Raw genomic sequence first — 20,379 nt, forward strand, 5'->3', positions numbered from 1 at the left:
CACTTAAGTGTGATTTGTATGCTCAGTGAGACACAACCTGAGAAAAAAATTTTCCTTAGCTAAAGGTTGTCAATTAGAGATAGCTTCTGGGTTAGTGATAGCCATTCACATCAACTTATCCTCTCTCTTGTGGCACCCAACTGACTTGAACCTGTGCAGACCCTGTGCATGCTCTCACAGTTGGTGAGTTCATATGTGTATCAGTCCTGGTATGTTTAAAGACAGTTTCCCTTGAGTCCTGCATTTATACTGACTCTTATAATATTTTTACTTACTCTTCTAAATAGCTCCCTGAGTCCTAAGTGAAGGGATTTGATAAAGACTTCATAATTAGGATATGGTGTTCCAAGGTCTCTCACTCTCTGCACACTATCCTGTTGTCTGTCTCTGTATCAGTGCACATCTCTCATAGGAAAAGGTTCCCCGATGCTGGTTAGATGAGACACTTATCAATAGGTATAAGATAATTTTGTTAAGAGTCATTTTATTTTGATCTTTTAGAAGTACAGCTTTATTTGGTTTTCTCATTGGCCAGTAGTTTCAAATTGTTAGACAGGAGAGCAGTGTCAGATATGGGTTCCATCTTGTAGAGTGGGCCTTAAATCCAATCAGATTTTGGTTGTTTATCTGAACAATATTTGTCGCACATTTTCATCTGTATATTACAGAAACAAGTCGTTACTGTTTAAGAGTTTCTAGTTGGGCTGCCATTTAGCTTGCTTCTCCAATAGCAGACTTCAGATTCTTCCTTTATACATATGTTAGAGAGTCAGATTTAAAATATGGTTTTCCATTACACAGTAGTAACAAATGTTAATTCTTATAAATAATTTAAGTATCAACTACATCTCTTACCACCATAACTTTGGCCATTGCTATTTGTTCAATCTTATCCTCATGTTACTCATCAACAAAGTTGATTTGATAGTAGACACTACTTTGCAGGAGTGGCAGAGAAGGTCAATGGTTATTAAATGCAAAACAATTTGTTCTATTGTTTGCTCATAGAAGCTATTATGAGAAGATGATCTAGACCAGCAGATGACCTGGTATTTTAACAAGATGTTTCAAAGTTTATGTAGGTAATAATTTCTTTTCATGTCCAACAGGCACATGGGAGGCTCAGCACCCCCTGACAGCAGCTGGAAGGGAGGATTAAAAGTGCCTTACAACGTGGGACCTGGCTTTGCTGGAAACTTTTCAACACAGTTGAGATATTTTTATAATGCCTTTATTCAGAATACTTTAAAAGAATACAGTTATCAAAGATGAAAAAAGTTATAAAACCTAGTTACTACCATCAAGCATTAAAACCAGAAGTCAAATGAGACAATGATTTGGCTTATTAAAATTAGTCAGTTTTAGTTAAGACTGCTGGGACCCCTGAGATTTCTCAGACACTGAGCCACTGACCAGGCAGCATAGAGTAGGTGGTCCGAGGCCCCCAACATATATACAGCAGAGGACTGTCAGGTCTGGCTTCAGTGAGAGAAGATATGCTTTGAGGCCCCAAGGAGTGGGGAGGTCCATTGAGGTGGGTTTGGTGAAGGGTAAATCCTCTTGGAGATAGGGAGTAGTTGGAATGGGATGAGGAAATTTTAAGAGGGTACCCAAGGAGGGGACTAATGACTAGACTATAAAAAAGGTTTAAAATTAGTGTTACTTTTCTTCACTTGATCTTAGTCAAAAGGCTGAGAAGGGATAGTTTTACTTTTCTTTTGAGAACAACTATAAATCTTTTTAAATAATGATGGAGGATTTAAGAAATGTAAGTGTCAAATCTGTTAACTAGTATTCTCAATGATTGTAATTTTTATATTTGAATTAGAAAGGTCAAGCTGCATATTCACTCCTACAGTAAAGTGACAAGAATCTATAATGTCATTGGCACCCTCAAAGGAGCTGTGGAACCAGGTAACTGGATTATGTGTTTTGCAAATATTGGTGGATCAAATGTCATTTATCCCTGCTGAGTAAAGCTCATGCAAAAACAATGTAAGACATTCCAGTTATAGCATATAATTTGTCAGATGTGTTGTAAGAACAGGAACAGGAAAGTAGGGGGCAATTAAGAATGATAAGCTGCTTTGTTTGTTTATTGATGAAATCTGTTCTAAATACTATGTTCTAATCATATTTTCCCATCCCTCATTTCCTATCGGATCCTCCCTACCTCCCTACCTATGTCTCCACACATCTCCATGCTTTATTTCTTTTTCTCCTTAAAAAACAAATAGAAATGCAAGCAAACAAAAAAAAAACAATAAAATAAAATAAAAACAGAATAAAACAAAATTTAAAAGAAGAGATTGAAAAAAGGAGAACCATGAACAGTACATATATGTAAAGATACAGATGCACAAAACCTATAAATACAAAAAAATAAGAAAACATCATTCATAAACAAAAGATCAGAAAGGTTGAAAAATGCCCAATTAAAGCAATATGAGGCAAAATAATTTCCAAAAGTACTGCTAATTTAATTTTCTGGTGGCTATCTACTGCTGGGCATGATGCCTTCCTTAAGTGTTGATTGGATATATCCTGAGACTTAGTTGGAGAATTATGCTTATTTTGTTATATCTTTTGATACTTTAGAATGTGGTTCTTGCTTCAGTATGATTTACTTTATTATTAGTTTTAACATAAGCAGTTCAAATTAATCATATACATTTCTTAGGAACATATATCACTTTTTTTTTTCTGAGACAAGTTCTCAAGTAATTGGACTCAATTTTATAATTTTCTTCCAAATGCAAACATTGCTGTTTTATGGAATGCTGTAACAAGAATCAACAATCTTTTACTTAAGAACCAAAAGTTTTATAAAATTAAAGCTTAAATGTACTAAACAATGTGTTTTATATACACATACAAACTGCACATTATAGTTATATGTGTTTTATATACACATATATAGTTTAATTTATACATATTTATGTATATATGCATTTAGTTTATACATATATATGTATATACCTATATATTTTAGGATATATGAGTACATATATATGTATATGTGTATGCATAAGTGACTTATTGAATATTATTAGATGATTGTTTTGTACAGGATCTGTGACACATGTTGGAATTAGGGGAGTGTTGAAGCATTCATAAATCAAGGTCAAGGAGGTCATGATATAAAAGAAGAGTTTGACATTTAAGGGTGATAAATACCTAAACTAATGTGAAAAGACTCTCCTCCAGATGTTCAACCCGAGCAGCTTTTTCTTCCTATAGTAGACAGAAATGGTCACAGGCAGATATTGATTGGCTTAAGGAGTGGGTCTAAGAAGGGAAGAACTGTGTTTTCTATGAAAATGATCGGGACAAAGTAGCAACAGGTTTAGAGAACTGTGAGGAGCTAGGCAGATAATTTCTAATGTTTCTGTTATCCATATATTTATAACTTCAATAATTCATCAAATTAGTTTTAAAATTAGATTCATACTTTCAGCAGATAGATGAAACAAAAATCTGAGCATATAACCAATGTGTACAAGCCTTAGGAACCTTAATACTTTTTCTCAAAGTTATAAAAACTATTGAGTCATTTGTAGGTTACTATGCCTGAGATACTTGATATGTTGATTTGTAGACAGATATGTCATTCTTGGAGGTCACCGAGATGCTTGGGTGTTTGGTGGCATTGACCCTCATAGTGGAGCAGCTGTTGTTCATGAAATTGTGAGGAGCTTTGGAACCCTAAAGAAGAAAGGTAAGAGAAACAATGAGTGAAAAACCAACTTCTGGGAACTTAAGTTTAATCATTTGCAAAATGAGTGTAAAAATACTATCTCAGGGTCTGAGAAGTAGCTTAGTTAGAACATGTGCCTTGTGCTTCAGAAGCACTTTCCTAGATCCCTAGTACAAAATAGAAAGCCAAGTAGATAAATGTCAACCGAACATCATCAATGAAAAAGTAGCTATAACAGTGCAAATATTTTTTATATTCTATATATTCTTTATTTACATTTCAAATGATTTCCCCTTTCCTTGATCCCCCCCTTTCCGAAAGTCCCATAAGCCTGATTCCCTCCCCCTATTTTCCCATCCACCCCTTCCCACTTCCCTGTTCTGGTATTCCCCTACACTCCTGCACTGAGTTTTTCCAGAACCAGGGGCCACTCCTTCCTCTTCTTGGACACCATTTGATATGTGGATTGTGTTTTGGGTATTCCAGGCTTCTAGGCTAAGATCCGTTTAAGAGTGAGTGCATACCATGAGTGTTCTTTTGAGACTGGGTTACCTCACTTAGGATGATGTTCTCCAGCTCCATCCAATTGTCTAAGAATTTCATAAATTCATTGTTTCTAATGGCTTAATAGTATTCCATTGTGTATATATACCATATTTTTTTGTATCCTCTCCTCCACTGAGGGACATATGGATTCTTTCCAGGGTCTGACTAATATAAATAGGGATGCTATGAACATAGTGGAGCATGTATCCTTATTACATGTTGGGAAATCCTCTGGGTATATGCCAAAGAGTGGTATAGAAGGGTCCTCCAGAAGTATCATGACCAGTTTTCTGAGGAAATGCCAGACTGATTTCCAGAGTGGTTGCACCAGCTTGCAATCCATGGATTGGCAGGAGTAATATAGTTAAAATGGCCATCTTGCCAAAAGCAATATACAGATTCAAGGCAATCCCCATCAAAATCCCAACTCAGTTCTTCATAGAGTTAGAAAGAGCAATTCTCAAATTCATCTGTAATAACAAAAAACCCCGGACAGCAATAACTATTCTCAACAGTAAAAGAACTTCCAGGGGAATCAGTATCCTGGACCTCAAGCAATACTACAGAGCAATACTGTTAAAAACTGCATGGTATTGGCACAATGACAGGCAGGTCGATCAATGGAATAGGATTTAAGACCCAGAAATAAACCCACACACCTATGGTCACTTGATCTTTGACAAAGGAGCTGAAAGCATCCAGTGGAAAAGATAGCCTTTTCAAAAAATGGTGCTGGTTCAATTGGAATTCAGCATGCAGAAGAATGCAAATTGATCCATTCTCATCTGCTCATACTAAGCTCAACTCCAAGTGGATCAAGGACCTCCACATAAAGCCAGACACACTGAAACTAATAGAAAAGAAACTGAGGAAGACCCTTGAGGACATGGGCGCAGGGGAAAGTTCCTGAGCAGAACACCAATAGCTTATATTCTAAGATCAAGAATTGACAAATGGGACCTCATAACATTACAAAGTTTCTGTAAGGCAAAGGACACCATCAAAAGGACAGATCAGCAACCAACAAATTGGGAAAAGATCTTCACCAGCCCTACATCTGACAGAGGGCTAACATCCAATATATACAAAGAACTCAAGAAGATAGACCCTAGAAAACCAAATAACCCTATTAGAAAATGGAGTACAGAGCTAAGCAAAGAATTTTCACCTGAAGAATTTTGAATGGCTGAGAAGCACCTTAAGAAATGTTCAACATCATTAGTCATTAGGGAAATGCAAATCAAAACAACCCAGAGATTTCACCTCACACCAGTCCGAGTGACTAAGATTAAAACAGTACAAATATTAATGTTAATTTTATTTGTTTAATTTTCATTACATTATTAAGTTTATATGATATATCATCTACGTTTATACGCAGAGACATCTTGTAGCTCTTAGCTATAATTCAACAATAAAAACATATGCTTACTTTGCATGTTGAGAAATTGTTTACACATGTGTCATCTATTTTGATGCCAAAACAACCCTTGAGACATTTTGAGTTCTGATCCCATTTTATAGAAATTATCTATGTAATGTGTGACCGAGCTCAAAATTGGGGTTGGCACATTGTATGTTATCTTTGTTCAAAATAAGACAGAGGTGCACCACTTACATTTTAACAAACAGAATTTGCCAGATGAGTGTGTGTAAATTTTTACAATGAATGAAAATCAGCATTGTCTTAAATAAGGAACGTACCCAAAGAATGAAATGATAAGGAATGAGTGAATAAGGAACTTAAATGATACATAACACATTAGACAAAAAGAAACCCTTGAATTCAACAGTTATAGAGAAATAGGAAATTCCCTCTCTCTCTCTCTCTCTCTCTCTCTCTCTCTCTCTCTCTCTCTTTCTCTTCTCTTCTCTTCTCTTCTCTTCTCTTCTCTTCTCTTCTCTTCTCTTCTCTTCTCTTCTCTTCTCTTCTCTTTGTTTTCTTGAACAAGGTTTCTCTGTGTAACAATCCTGAATGTCCTGGAACTTAGTCTGTAGACCAAGTTGGTCTCAAACTCAGAGATCAGTCTGACTCTGCTGTCCAAAGCTAGGAATAAAGGTGTGCACCACCACTGCTCAGATTTCACTATCTGACACAACAGTCGAGGGTCCCAGATTGCATTACAGATGTTTGCAAGCCACCATGTGGTTGATGCGAATTGAACTCAGGTCCTGTAGAAGAGCAGACAGTGCTCTTAAGCAGACAAGAACCTTATAGCACTTACTAAGTGCTTCTGAAATAGTATTCCATTTAATGCTCCTGATAATCAAATAGTATCTTCTCCTTACTCAGCTATAAGTTAGTCAGATTTTTATGACACAGACTTACTAGCATCTAGTAAGTGTGAGAATCAGAATTTAAAGCTATGTTTTCTTTAACTCTAATGTCACTGTTAATTACCTCAGAGCCTACTTATCAAAGTGTAAGGTTTTCACTATGCATGAATACTGCTAAAAGTGAGCCGTTTATAACTAAATTTACAAGATAGTGAAGGAAAAAAATCACAGAGGCAGATGGCCATGTTATTTCAGAACATCATGGGAAGTTGGAATATTTTCCCACATTTTTGCCTATCACTGAAACACTGGCGATGCCAGGGATTTCTTCCTCTGTGTCAGGCATCTGCAGAAGAGAGAGCTTTCTTGCTCTTGGGCAATGGTAAAATATATAAAATGTCTTGTGACTTCATGAGCCTTTCACTGTCGACATTCTTCTTTTTACAATATGACTATACTACTTAATTCTAGCAAGTACCATTTTAAAAACATATAAAATGAATTTGTGTAACTAAGGGTGAGAACAGCAACAATTCTTCCTTTTTACAATGAAAGTCTTTGCCATTTTGTGATTTTCCATCTTGGAGACTTCTGTCTTAAGTGTTATATATTTTTAAAGAATTTATGTGTTATTCACATGTCTTTTAGGATGGAGGCCTAGAAGAACAATTTTATTTGCAAGCTGGGATGCAGAAGAATTTGGCCTTCTTGGTTCTACTGAGTGGGCAGAGGTTGGTTGACAGTTTTCTTCTATGTAAATTTTCTGAAGTGACAAACGAGTTGGGTCTTTACTGTGAAGCTTGTAAAAATGACAAATGAATCCAGTCAAACAATGCTTTGACTTTTTTCTAAAATGTCTTGGATGTTTGTTCAACATTATACTATTACAAATAATGTTCTATATACAAAATTCATGTTTCAGACTCACACATCAAGTTACTTTATAAGTGACCAAATAAAAAAAAATCATCTCATCATGTTTTAACAATGTTTATAATTTTGTGTTGGACTACATTCATTACTCAGCTATTACTCAACTGCATGTTGTCCATGGGCACAACTCAGACGGCTAATTATCCAAGTGGATTTTATCGTTCAAAAATCTGTAAGAGGGCAATAACATAACTCAGCTGGTTAAGGCACTTGTTGCCAAACTGTTGATTTGACTAATTATTGAGACCTAGATAATTGGAGGAGATAACTGACAGCTGCATTCTCTCCTCTGATGACCACACATGTGACATGACATGTATGCTCATATAACACACATATAGGCAATAAATACAGAAATAAAAATATAATATTTTTTAAAAATCAAAAAAATCTCATTTGAAGAATTCATTTTTGTTCCAATTTTAGAAATACCTCATGTCAATTATTGAAATTTAATTTGTTTTTTATAATATAATATAGTAAATAAATTAGTGTACTGGAAACAAAATACAAAACCAAACAAACAAAAATTGGCAATTTCTCTTTTAAATTCATTTTTCACTTTACATGCTGATATCAGTTCCCACTCTCCTCCCAGTAACCCCTCACACAGAACCTCCTCCTATTACTCTCTTTCCTTCTCTTTTAAAAAGGAAGAGTTCTCCCTAGATATAATCCCTGTATTGGTACCCCTGTACCTCCGTACCACCCAAGCACATTAAGTCAGTGTAGATATAGGCACAGCGTCTCCCACTGAGTCCAGATAAGGTGGCACATTTTAGAGAATGAGATCCACATGCAGGCAGACAACAGATTCAGGGAGAGTCCCTTCTCCTGTTTTTGTGGAGTCCTGCATGAAGATGAAGTTAGTCAGCTGCTATATATATGCAGGCCCTAGTTCCATACAAGCCATGCTTGTTCTTTGGTTGATGACTCAGTCTCTAGGAGCCAAATGGTTCTAGGTTAGTTGACCGTTGGTCTTCCTGTAGAGTACCTATCCCTTTACAGTCCCTCATTCCTTCCCCCAACTCTTCAATAAGACACCCAGAGCTCCATCTAATGTTTCACTGTAGGTCTCTGCATCTTTTTACATTGGTTGCAGGATGGAGAAACTCTCAGAAAACAGTTATGCTTTGTTCCTATCTGCAAGCATAACAGAGTATTATTAATAGTGTCAGAGATTGGTTCTCACCTAAGTGGTGGATTTCAGGTTGGGACGGTCATTGGTTGGCCATTCCCTCAGTATCTGCTCTATCTTTGTCTCTGCACTTCTCATAGGTAGGACACCTTTTGAGTTGAAGGCTTTGTGGATGGGTTGCTATCTTTATCCCTCCACTAATAGTCCTGCCTGGCTATAGGACAAAGTTCACAATCAATATCCTCCACTGCTCAGAGTCTCAAGTAGAGTTGCCCACATAGAAGCCCAGGGTGTAGACCATCTGAAGTATCTGTCACATTCTAGAACCCCCACCACCACTGCCAGTTTCCCTTCTCTCTCCCCAACTCTTCCTGAATCTGATCCCCCACCACTTTCCTGTTCTGCTTTCCATTCCCTCTCCCACCCAGTTTCCTCCTATCCAGCACAGGTTTTTTTTTGTTTTTTTTTTTTTTTAATGTCTCCCTCTGAGAAAGATTCACCCGTCCTTCTTTGTCCTTACTTGTTATTTGGTTTGTTTGGGTTTGTTGATTTTAGTATTGTTATCCTGTAATTTATTGTTAATATCCACTTATAAGTGAGTACATATCATGCATGTTCTTTTGTGTCTGGCTTATCTCACTATTGCTAATATCTATTTATAAGTGAGAACATACCAGGCATGGCTTTTGGGTGGAATATAACCTCACTCAGAGTGATTTTTCTAGTTCTAATCACTTACCTGAAAAATGTATGATGTCCTTGTTTTTAATAGCTGAGTAGTATTGCATTGTGTAAATTAACAACATTTTCTTTATCCTTCATTCAGTGGAAGGATATATAGATTGTTTCTACTTTCTGGATATTACAAATAAAGGTGCTAAGAACGTAGTTGGGCAAGTGTCCTTATAGGAAGATGGGACAACTTTTGAGTATATGCCCTAGAGTAGTATAACTGGGTTTTCAAGTGAATTATTTCCAGTTTTCTCAGAAACTGCCAAATTGATTTTCATAGTGGTTGTATAAGTTTGTAATCCCACCACTAATAGGAGAGTATTTCCTTTGCTCCAGAACCTTGCCTGCATGTGTTGCCCCTTGAGGCTTTGTCCTTAGCCATTCTGATGCCTGTAAGAAAGAATCTCAGGGTGGTTTTCATTTCATTTGCCTGATGATTAAGGATATTGCATCTTTTTAATTGCTTCTTGGACATTTGAAATTCCTCTGTTGAGAATTTTCTGTTTAGCTCCGCATCTCATTTTTTAAAATTTGGTAGTTTGTTTTTTTCTGTCGTCTGACTTCTTGTGTTCTTTACATATTTTAGATATTTAGTTCGCAGATGAATGGTTGATGAAGATCTTTTGCCAATTCATAAGCTCTAATTTTGTTCTAATGATGACAATGTTTTGCCTTAAAGAACCTTTTCCATTTCAGGAGGTTCCATTTATTAATGGTAGAACTTAGTGCCTGCATCTTTAGTGTTCTGTTCAGGAAGTTGTCTCCTATAGCAATGAGTGCAAAGCTATTCCCCAGTTTCTGTTCTATGAAATTTAGTGTATCTTGTTTTAGGTTGAGATTTTCGGTCCATTTGGACTTGAGTTCTGTCTAGGGTGATAAACATGGATCTATTTGCATTCTATATGCAGACATCCAGTTAGACAAGCAACATTTGTTGAAGATATTTTCTTTTTTCCATCATAAAGTTTTGGCTTCTTTGTCAAAAATCAGTAGTCCATTGGTATGTAGGTTTATTTCTGGGTCTTCAATTTGAGCCCATTGATCTACCTGTCTGTTTCTATACCAATACCATGTGGCTTTTATATTATTACTTTGTAGTACAGCTTGAAGTCAGGGATTGTGGTATTTCCAGAAGTTCTTTTATCATTCAGCATGTTTTTTAGGTATCCTGGGTGCTTTGCTTTTCCATATAACACTGAGAATTGTTCTGTAAAGGATTTGGATGAAATTTTGATGGAGATTCCATTGACTGTGGATTGCTTTTAGTATCTGTATTGAAAATCATCCATTTCACCTAGATTTCCAATTTTGTGGAGTGCAGACTTTTAACGTAAGACCTCTTGATTCTTTGAATTTCCCATTTCACCTAGATTTTCAGTTTTGTGGAGTGCAGGCTTTTGACTTAAGACCTCTTGATTCTTTGAATTTCCTCAGTGTCCATGCTTGTGTATCCCCCTTTTTTTTTTATTTCTGATTCTTTTTTTTTAATTTGTATCTCTGCCTTTCAGTTAATTTGGCTAAAGGATTGTCTATCTTGTTGATTTTCCCAAAGAATCAGCCCTTGGTTTTGTTGATTCTTTGTATTATTCTCTTTGTTTCTGATTTTTTTTAGTCCTGAGTTTATTACCTGGCATCTACTCCTCTTCAATCTGTTTGTTTCTTTTTCTAGAGCTTTAAGGTATACTTTTAATTTGCTTGTATAAGAACTCTAGATGAAGGTGTTTTCAACCTCATAGGAAAAACAACAACACAAACCAACCAGACCCTCTAAAGCTCCCTGGGACTAAACCACCAACCAAAGAGTCCATAGGGGGTACCCATGGCTTCAGCTGGATACATAGCAGAGGATTGCCTTATCTGGAAACTGGGAGGGGAGACCTTTGTCCTGTGGTGTCTTGATGACCTAGGTGGTGGGAATGCTAGTGTGTTGAGGCAGGATTGGGAGGGCAGGTAGGGGAGCACCCTCATAGAGGGAGGGGGAGGCAGGAGGGGATAGAGGTCTTGTGGAGGGGAAACTTGGAAGGGGGATAACATTTGAAATGTAAATAAATGAAATAACCAAAAAAAAAAAGAAATCTTCAATTGCTTTATGAAGACATTTAGTGTTATGACCTTTCCTCTTAGCTCTGGCACAATAGTGTCATGTACATTTGGAAATGTGCCCTCGTTGTTGCTGAGTCTTTAGTTTCTTTATTTTTTTCCTTGATTCAGTGATCATGGAAGAGAGAGTTCATTTTCCATGAATATGTTGGCCTTCTGTTGTTTCTAATAGTGGTGAATTGTTAACTCTAGCCACATGCCAGAGCTCTCTTGATTCTAAACACACTACATGCCTCAGGGAAGAGGGATACCAGGAGAGGGAAGTGGGAGAAGGTTGATTGCAGAACAAGGGGAAGGGAAATGGCTTATGTGATTTTCAGGGGGGGGGGATGGGATGAGGAAAGGGGACAACAGTTAAAATGTAAATAAATAATATATCTAATTTAAAAAAAAGAATGAAAGACACACACACACACACACACACACACACACACACCAGATTTATTTTTAATATGACTAACTAGTTCAGTGTCTGCATAATTCTAAACCTCCACTCTCCAGTATTAGTGGTTTAACATTTTTCTAAATCTATTTTTTTTTTAATCTTTTGTTTCCCAGACTCAAGTCTTAGGGCCAATTCCTTGGATTCTTACATGTTAGTGGGCCTTTTACACTAATTTCACTGTTCCTCGTCATGGTGATTTTGTCTTTTCTTCTTCATCATACATCCCTTGCCCATGCAGTCTAAAAGTCCCACCTCATTGGTTGTATATCTTTTTTTTCTTTTTGTTTTTTTATTGATATATTTTTATTTACATTTCAAATGATTTCCATTTTTCTGGGTCCCCACTCCCCGCAAGTCCCATAAGCCCTCTTTCCTCCCCCTTTTTCTCCATCTACCCCTTCCCAATTACCTGTTCTGGAATTCCCCTATACTCTTGCACTGAGTCTTTCCAGAACCAGGGGCCACTCCTCCATTCTTTTTGGACAGCATTTAATATGTGGATTATGTCTTGGGTATTCAAAGTTTCTAGGCTAATATCCACTTATCAGTGAGTGCGTACCATGATTGATCTTTTGAGATTGGGTTACCTCACTTAGTATGATGTTCTCCAGCTCCATCCATTTGTCTAAGAATTTCATGAATTCATTGTTTGTAATGGCTGAATAGTACTCCATTGTGTAAATATACCACATTTTTTGTATCCATTCCTCTGTTGAAAGACACCTAGGTTCTTTCCATCTTCTGGTTGGTTACTACAAATAGGGCTGCTATGAACATAGTGGAGCATGTATCCTTATTGCATGCTGAAAAATCCTCTGGAGATATGCCCAGGAGTGGTATAACCGGGTCCTCAGGAAGTCACATGCCCAGTTTTCTGAGGAACCGCCAGACTGATTTCTAAAGTGGTTGCACCATCTTGCAATCCCACCAGCAGTGCAGGAGTGTTCCTCTTTCTCCACATCCTCGCCAACACCTGCTGTCTCCTGAGTTTTGGACCTTAGGCATTCTGACTGGTGTGAGGTGAAATCTCAGGGTTGTTTTGATTTGCATTTCCCTAATGATTAATGATGTTGAGCATTTCTTAAGGTGTTTCTCAGCTCTCCAAAGTTCTTCATGTAAAAATTCTTTGTTTATCTCCGTACCCCATTTTTAATGGGGTTATTTGGTTCTCTGGGTTCTACCTTCTTAAGCTCTTTGTATATATTAGATATTAGCCCTCTGTCAGATTTAGGGTTGGTGAAGATCCTTTCCCAATCTGTTGGTTGACGTTTTGTCCTTTTGACAGTGTTCTTTGCCTTACAGAAACTTTGTAGTTTTATGGGGTCCCATTTGTCAATTCTTGCTCTTAGAGCATAAACTATTGGTGTTCTATTCAGGAACTTTTCACCTGTGCCCATGTCCTCAAGGGTCTTCCCCAGTTTCTTTTCTATTAATTTCAGTGTGTCAGGATTTATGTGGAGGTCCTTGATCCATTTGGAGTTGAGCTTAGTACAAGGAGATAAGAATGGATTGATTCACATTCTTCTGCATGTTGACCTCCAATTGAACCAGCACCATTTGTTGAAAAGACTATCGTTTTTCCACTGGATGCTTTCAGCTCCTTTGTCAAAGATCAAGTGACCATAGGTGTGTGGGTTCATTTCTGGGTCTTCAATCCTATTCCATTGATCCGCTTGCCTGACATTGTACCAATACCATGCAGTTTTTATCACTATTGCTCTGTAGTAAAGTTTAAAGTCTGGGATACTGAATCCCCCTGAAGTCCTTTTACTGTTGAGAATAGTTTTAGCTATCCTGGGTTTTTTGCTCTTTCTAGCTCTATGAAGAACTGGGTTGGGATTTTTATGGAGATAGCATTGAATCTGTAGATTGCCTTTGGCAAGATGGCCATTTTAACTATATTAATCCTGCCAATCCACGAGCATGGAAGATTTTTCCATTTTCTGAGATCTTCTTCGATTTCCTTCTTCAGAGATCTGAAGTTCTTGTAATATAGGTCTTTCACTTGTTTGGTTAGAGTCACCCCAAGATACTTTATGCTGTTTGTAGCTATTGTAAAGGGGGTCATTTTCCTAATTTTTTTCTCAGTCGGCTAATCATTTGAATATATAAAGGCTACTGATTTGCTTGCATTGATTTTGTAGCCAGCCACTTTGCTTAAGTTGTTTATCAGCCTTAGGAGTTCTCTAGTAGAGTTTTTAGGGTCACTTAATTATACTATCATATCATCTGCAAATAGTGATAGTTTGACTTCTTCCTTTCCAATTTGTATCCCTTTGACCTCCTTATGTTGTCTAATTGCTCTAGCTAGGACTTCAAGAACTATAATGAAAAGATATGGAGAGAGGGGGCAGCCTTGTCTAGTCCCTGATTTTAGTGGGATTGTTCAAGTTTCTCTCCATTTAGTTTGATTTTGGCTACCAGTTTGCTGTATATTGCTTTTACTATGTGTAGCTATGGGCCTTGATTTCCTGTCCTTTCCAAGACTTTTAGCATGAAAGGATCCTGAATTTTGTCAAATGCTTTTTCAGCATCTAATGAAATGATCATGTGGTTTTTTTCTTTGAGTTTGTTTATGTAGTGGATAGCATTTATGGATTTCCTTATATTGAACCATCCCTGCATCACTGGGATGAAGCCTACTTGATCATGGTGGATGATCATTTTGATGTGTTCTTGCTTATGGTGGGCAAGAATTTTATTTAGTATTTTTGCATCGATATTCATAAAGGAAATTGGCCTGAAATTCTCTTTCTTAGTTGGATCTTTGTGTGGATCAGTGTAATAGTGGCTTTGAAGAAGGAGATGGGTAGTGTTCCTTCTGTTTCTATTTGGTAGAAAGTTTGAAGAGTATTGATGTTAAGTCTTCTTTGAAGGTCTGATAGATTTCTGCACTGAAACCATCTGGTCCTGTGCTTTTTTTGGTCAGAAGCCTATCTTTGACCCTTCTATTTCTTTAGGGGTTATGGGTCTGTTTAGATGGTCTATTTGATCCTGGTTTAAGTTTGGTAATTGGTATCTGTCTAAGAAAATGTCCATTTCCTCCAGATTCTCCAGTTGTGTTGCGTATAGGCTTTTGTAGTACGATCTGATGATTTTTTGAATTTCCTTGGTTTCTGTTGTAATATCTACGTTTTCATTTCTAATTTTGTTAATTTGGATATTTTTCTCTGTGCTCTTTGGTTAGTCTGGCTAAGGGTTTATCTATCCTGTTGACTTTTTCAAAGAACCAGCTTTTGGTTTTGTTGAATCTTTGTATGGTTCTCTTGGTTTCTACTTGATTGATTTCAGCCCTGAGTTTGATGATTTTCTGTCTTCTTCTCCTCCTGGGTGAATTAGCTTCTTTTTGTTCCAGGGCTTTCAGTTGTTCCATTAATCTTCTAGTGTATGCGCTCTTGAATTTCTTTTTGGAGGCATTCAAAGCTATGAGTTTTCCTCTTAGCACTGCTTTCATTGTGTCCCATAACTTTGTGTATGTTGTGCCTTCATTTTCATTAAATGCTATGAAATCTTTGATTTCTTTCTTTATTTCTTCCTTGACCAAGGTATCATTGAGTATTGTTCAGTTTCCATGTGTATGTGGGCTTTCTGTTGTTTTAATTGTTATTAAAGACCAGTTTTATTCCATAGTGATCTGATAGGAGGCATGGGATTATTTCGATCTTCTTATATTTGTTGAGGTCTCTCTTGTGACCAACTATATGTTCTATTTTGGAGAAGACACCATGAGGTACTGAGAAAAAGGTATATTCTTTTGCTTTGGGATGAATAGTTCTATATATACATACATACATACATATATATATATATATATATATATATATATATATATATATATATATATATATATATATGTTAACTCCAACTGGTCCAAAGCTTCAATTAATTTCACTGTCTCCTTGTTTAGTTTCTGTTTTCCTGATTGGTCCATTGGTGAGATTGGAGTGTTGAAGTCACTCCCAATTATTGTGTTAGGTGCAATGTGTGCTTTGAGCTTTAGTAAAGTTTCTTTTATTAATTAGGGTGCCCTTGTGTTTGGGACATAGATGTTCAGGATTGAGCGTTCTTCTTGTTGTATTTTCCTTTGACCAACAAGAAGTGACTTTCCATGTCTCTTTTGATGACATTAGGTTGAAAGTCAATTTTATCTGATATTAGAATGGCAACTCCGGCTTGTTTCCTGGGACCATTTGCTTGTAGAATTGTCTTCCAGCCTTTTATTCTAAGGTAGTTTTTGTCTTTGACACTGAGGTGTGTTTCCTGTATGCAGCAAAATGTAGGGTCCTGTTTATGTAACCAGTCTGTTAGTCTATGTCTTTTTATTGGGGAATTGAGTACATTGATGTTAAGAGATATTAAGGAGTAATGGGTATTGCTTCCTATCATTTTTGGTTTTCATTTTATACTTGTGTGGTTATCTTCTTTGGGTTTGATGAAAGAAGCTTAATATCCTGCTTTTTCCAGGGTACAGTATCCCTCATTGTAATGGTGTTTTCCCCCTACTATCCTTTGTAGGGCAGGTTTGTGGAAAGATATTGTGTAAATTTGGTTTTGTCATGGAATATCTTGGTTTCTCCATCTATAATAATTGAGAGTTTCGCTGGGTATAGTAGTCTTGGCTGGCATTTGTGTTCTCTTAGAGTCTGCATGAGCTCTGCCCAGGATCTTCTAGCTTTCATGGTCTATGTTGAAAAGTCTGGTGTAATTCTGATAGGTCTTCCTTTATATGTTACTTGCCCTTTTTCTCTTACTGCCTTTAATATTCTTTCTTTGTTTAGTACATTTGGGGTATTGATTATTATGTGACGGGAGGTATTTCTGTTCTGGTCCAGTATGTTTGGAGTTCTGTAGGCTCCTTGTATATTCATGGGCATCTCTCTCTTTAGGTTAGGCAAGTTTTCTTCCATAATTTTGTTGAAGATATTTGCTGGTCCTTTAAGTTGTAAATCTTCACTCTCATCAATGCCTATAATCCTTAGATTTGGCTTCCTCATTGTGTCCTGGATTTCCTGGATGTTTTGGGTTACAAGCTTTTTGCATTTTGCGTTTTCTTTTACTGTTGAGTCCATGGTTTCTATGGTATCTTCGGCATCTGAGATTCTTTCTTCTATCTCTTGTATTCTGTTGTTAATATTTGTGTCTGTCGTCCCTGATTTCTTCCCAAGGTTTTCTATCTCCAAAGTTGTCTCCCTTTGTGCTTTCTTAGTTGTTTCTACTTCTGTTTTTAGATCCTGGAAGTTTTTACTCAGTTCTGTCATTTGCTTGTTTGTGTTTTCCTCTAATTCTCTAAGAGATTTTTGTGTTTCCTCTTTCATGAATTCTGCCTGTTGATCAAAGTTCTCCTGTATTTCTTTGCATTTCCTCCTCACTGGCTTTTGTATTCTCCTGAATTTCTTTCAATGATTTTTGTGTTTCTGTTGTAAGGGCTTCTAATTTTTGATCCATTTTCTCCTGAATTTCTTTAAGTATGTCCTTCATGTGTTCCTGCACCAGCATCATGACCATTGTTTTTAAATTCACACCTTGTTTTTCTCGTGTGTTGGGGTATCCAGGACTTACTATTGTTACAGAATTGGGTTCAGATGCTGCCACAATGCCTTGGTTTCTGTTAGTAACGTTCCTACTTTTGCCTTTAGCCATCTAGTTCTACCAAGTGTTAGATGGTCTTATTGTCACTAGCTGGTGCTTCAACCTACTGTGGATCTTTAAGGTTATTTCTGCAACACTGGATGACTGGGTTTCCTCTGGCACAGATTACTGATATGCTGCCTTCCTCTTTTGTGCCTTTGGAGCCCTACTCAGTCTTGCCTCAAGCAATGTTATACTTAGGTTGTCAAGGTCAATCAGTTGTTCTTTGTCTGCTCTATTATGGAGTGAAGATAGTGTGGTGGGGGTCACGCCCTCTGTTGATTCTCACATTGGATACAGGTCCCACGACCGACTGGCTTGCAGATGAACCGCCTATGTGCTCAGTTCCTGAGTGTAGGCAGACCCCCTGATTGATTGCATATTTAAATCATAATCTCTGTTGGTTTCATTATTTCTCCATTTAGTTTCTGTCTGGAAGACCTGCCAATTGGTGAAAGTGGGGTATTAAAATCTCCAACTATGAATATGTGCAGTTCAATGTATGATTTAAGCTTTAGTAATGTTTCTTTTATGAATGTAGTTGTACTTGTATTTGGGACATAGATGTTAAGAATTGAGATGTCCTCTTGGAAGATTTGTCCTTTAATGTGTATAAATTGTCCTTTTCCATATTTTTTGATTACTTTTGGTTGAAAATTTATTGGATATTAGAATTGCTACTCAAGCTTGCTTCTTGTGTCCCTTTGCTTGGAAAACTTTTTCTAGCAGATTACTCTGAGGCAGTATTTATCTTTGTTGCTGAGGTATTTTCTTGTATACAGCACAATGATGAATTCTCTTTAAAAGTCCATTCTGTTAGACTGGATTTTTTTTCCTGAGGAATTGAGTCCAACAATGTTGTGAGATATTAATGACCAGTGGTTGTTACTTCCTGTTATTTTGATATTGGTGGTGGGAGAGAGAGAGAGAGAAAGAGAGAGAGAGAGAGAGAGAGAGAGAGAGAGAGAGAGAGAGAGAGAGAGAGAGAGAGAGAATGTGTGTGTGGTTTTTTGCTTCTATTGTTTTTAATGATGTGAAATCATAGATTTTTTTTTTGTTTTGTTTTCTTGAGTGTAGTCAGTTGCATTGGGTTGGAGTTTTCTTTCTAGTATCCTCTGTAGTGCTGGGTTCTTTGAAATACATTGTTTAAATATGGTTTTGACATGAAATATCTTGGTTTCTCCATCTATGGTGACTGGATGTTTTTCTGGGTATAGTAGTCTTGTCTGACATTTGTTGGCTCCTATAGTCTGTAAGACATCTTCCCAGGCCATACTAGCTTTGAGAGAACATATTTATAAGTCCAGGGTAAATATGATATGTCTGCCTTTATATATTACTTAGCTTTTTTTCCTTAAAGTTTTTAATATTCTCTCTTTTTTTTCTGCACATCTAAGGTTTTGGTTATTATGTGGTGGTAAGACTTTCTTTTCTTGTCTAATCTCTTTGGTGTTCTGTAAGTTTCTTGTACATTTATAGGCATGATTTACTCTACATTAGGCAAATTTTCCCCTATGATTTTGTTGAAGATGTTTTCTGGATTTTTGAACTGTAAACTACCTCCTTCTTCTATTTCTATTGTTCTAAGGTTTGGTTTTGTCATAGTATCCCAAGTTTCTTATCACGTTGTATAACCATATCTTCTATCTCTGAGATTCTCTCTTCTATCTTTAGTATTCTGTTGGTGTTGGTAATTTCTGCTCTTTTTCCTAGCTTTTACAACTTTTCTTAATTGCTTCTATTTCATTTTTTTCAGGTCTTGGAAAGTTCTATCCATATCCTTCACCCATTTCATTGTATTTCTCCTGTATCTCTGTATATTTATTTGCTTCCTCCTTTAATACCTCTACTTATTTGAATATATTCCTGCATTTCTTGATTATATTTACCCATTTCCTCTTTGAAGACATTCAGCATCTTTGTAAAATTTGATTTAAGTTCATCTTCTTGTGCTTCAGTTTCCTTAGGATATCCAGAGTTTTCTGTAGTAGGATACTTTGGCTTCAGTAGTACCATATTGCCCTGAGTTTTGATTGTGTTTTTACATTGTTCTTAAGACATCTGATTTTCTCTGGTGATGGCTGCATGATTCCCATGGCACAGGGGAGCTGTAGGTGACAGTGGAGTTTAGGAACCTGACCATGCTGGCTATACCTCTGATAGACTCCTCTGGCAAGGGATTGATGAGGCAAACTTCCAAGCTGATAGTTCTTGAGGGCCCCTACAGGCTACCACAGTGAAGCAGAATAGTCTTGGTTCCAGCAAGAATCCTCAGGACTGAAGATAGAACCAAGAGATAGACATTGGAGGCCAAGAGACAATGAGCAACTTATCTCTGTAGGCTGTGTCCCTGGCATACCCTACTGGGAAGGGATTGGTAGGGCTTGGTTTCAAGCTGGTCATTCCTGGAGCCTTCAGTCTTAAACAGGGAAGCAGGATACTCTTTGAGTCCCTCCTGTGTCCTTAAGAATGAAGGACAAGCCCAGGTCTACAGAGTGAAAGTTAGAGGACCACTCAACTCAAAACATGCCAATTTCTAGTATGATTATTACATACCACCGAAATCAACTCCAACTACAAGTCACATTGACCGATCGGGTTCCACAACAAGCCATGATTTGTACTTATCTTCTTATCTCAGTGATCTCATGACTGTTATACATAGCAGAAAATGATGCAGAAGGAGTATTAACCAGTAAACCTGAATAATAACTCCATTCAAGTGTATATCAGCTTGGAGTGACAAAGAAATAAAAATATGGAGTTTTGATATCTATTTCATCCTCTTTCAAAAATGCTGTTAATGCTCATGTAATTCCTATAAACATAGATATTACAGGTTTCTCCAAATACCTGCTATACAACTATCAACGAAGATATAGT

The 20,379-nt window shown here is 36.9% G+C and overlaps 1 protein-coding gene across 3 annotated transcripts in view; it reads left to right on the forward strand.

Annotated features, from left to right (window-relative positions):
- LOC127681529 (glutamate carboxypeptidase 2) overlaps positions 1-20,379 on the forward strand; it is a 76,500-nt gene that overhangs the window by 29,423 nt on the left and 26,698 nt on the right. For 2 of the 3 annotated variants that reach the window (XM_052177876.1, XM_052177886.1), the window contains exons 8-11: positions 1,110-1,208; positions 1,829-1,914; positions 3,599-3,718; positions 7,169-7,251. In XM_052177876.1, the coding sequence (XP_052033836.1) occupies positions 1,110-1,208; positions 1,829-1,914; positions 3,599-3,718; positions 7,169-7,251 (388 nt within the window). The remainder of the gene's footprint in view (positions 1-1,109; positions 1,209-1,828; positions 1,915-3,598; positions 3,719-7,168; positions 7,252-20,379) is intronic. The other variant, XM_052177895.1, reaches the window with a different exon arrangement.

The sequence above is a fragment of the Apodemus sylvaticus genome, chromosome 1 (genome assembly GCF_947179515.1).
Source record: "Apodemus sylvaticus chromosome 1, mApoSyl1.1, whole genome shotgun sequence".
NCBI classification, from domain to species: Eukaryota; Metazoa; Chordata; class Mammalia; order Rodentia; family Muridae; genus Apodemus; species Apodemus sylvaticus.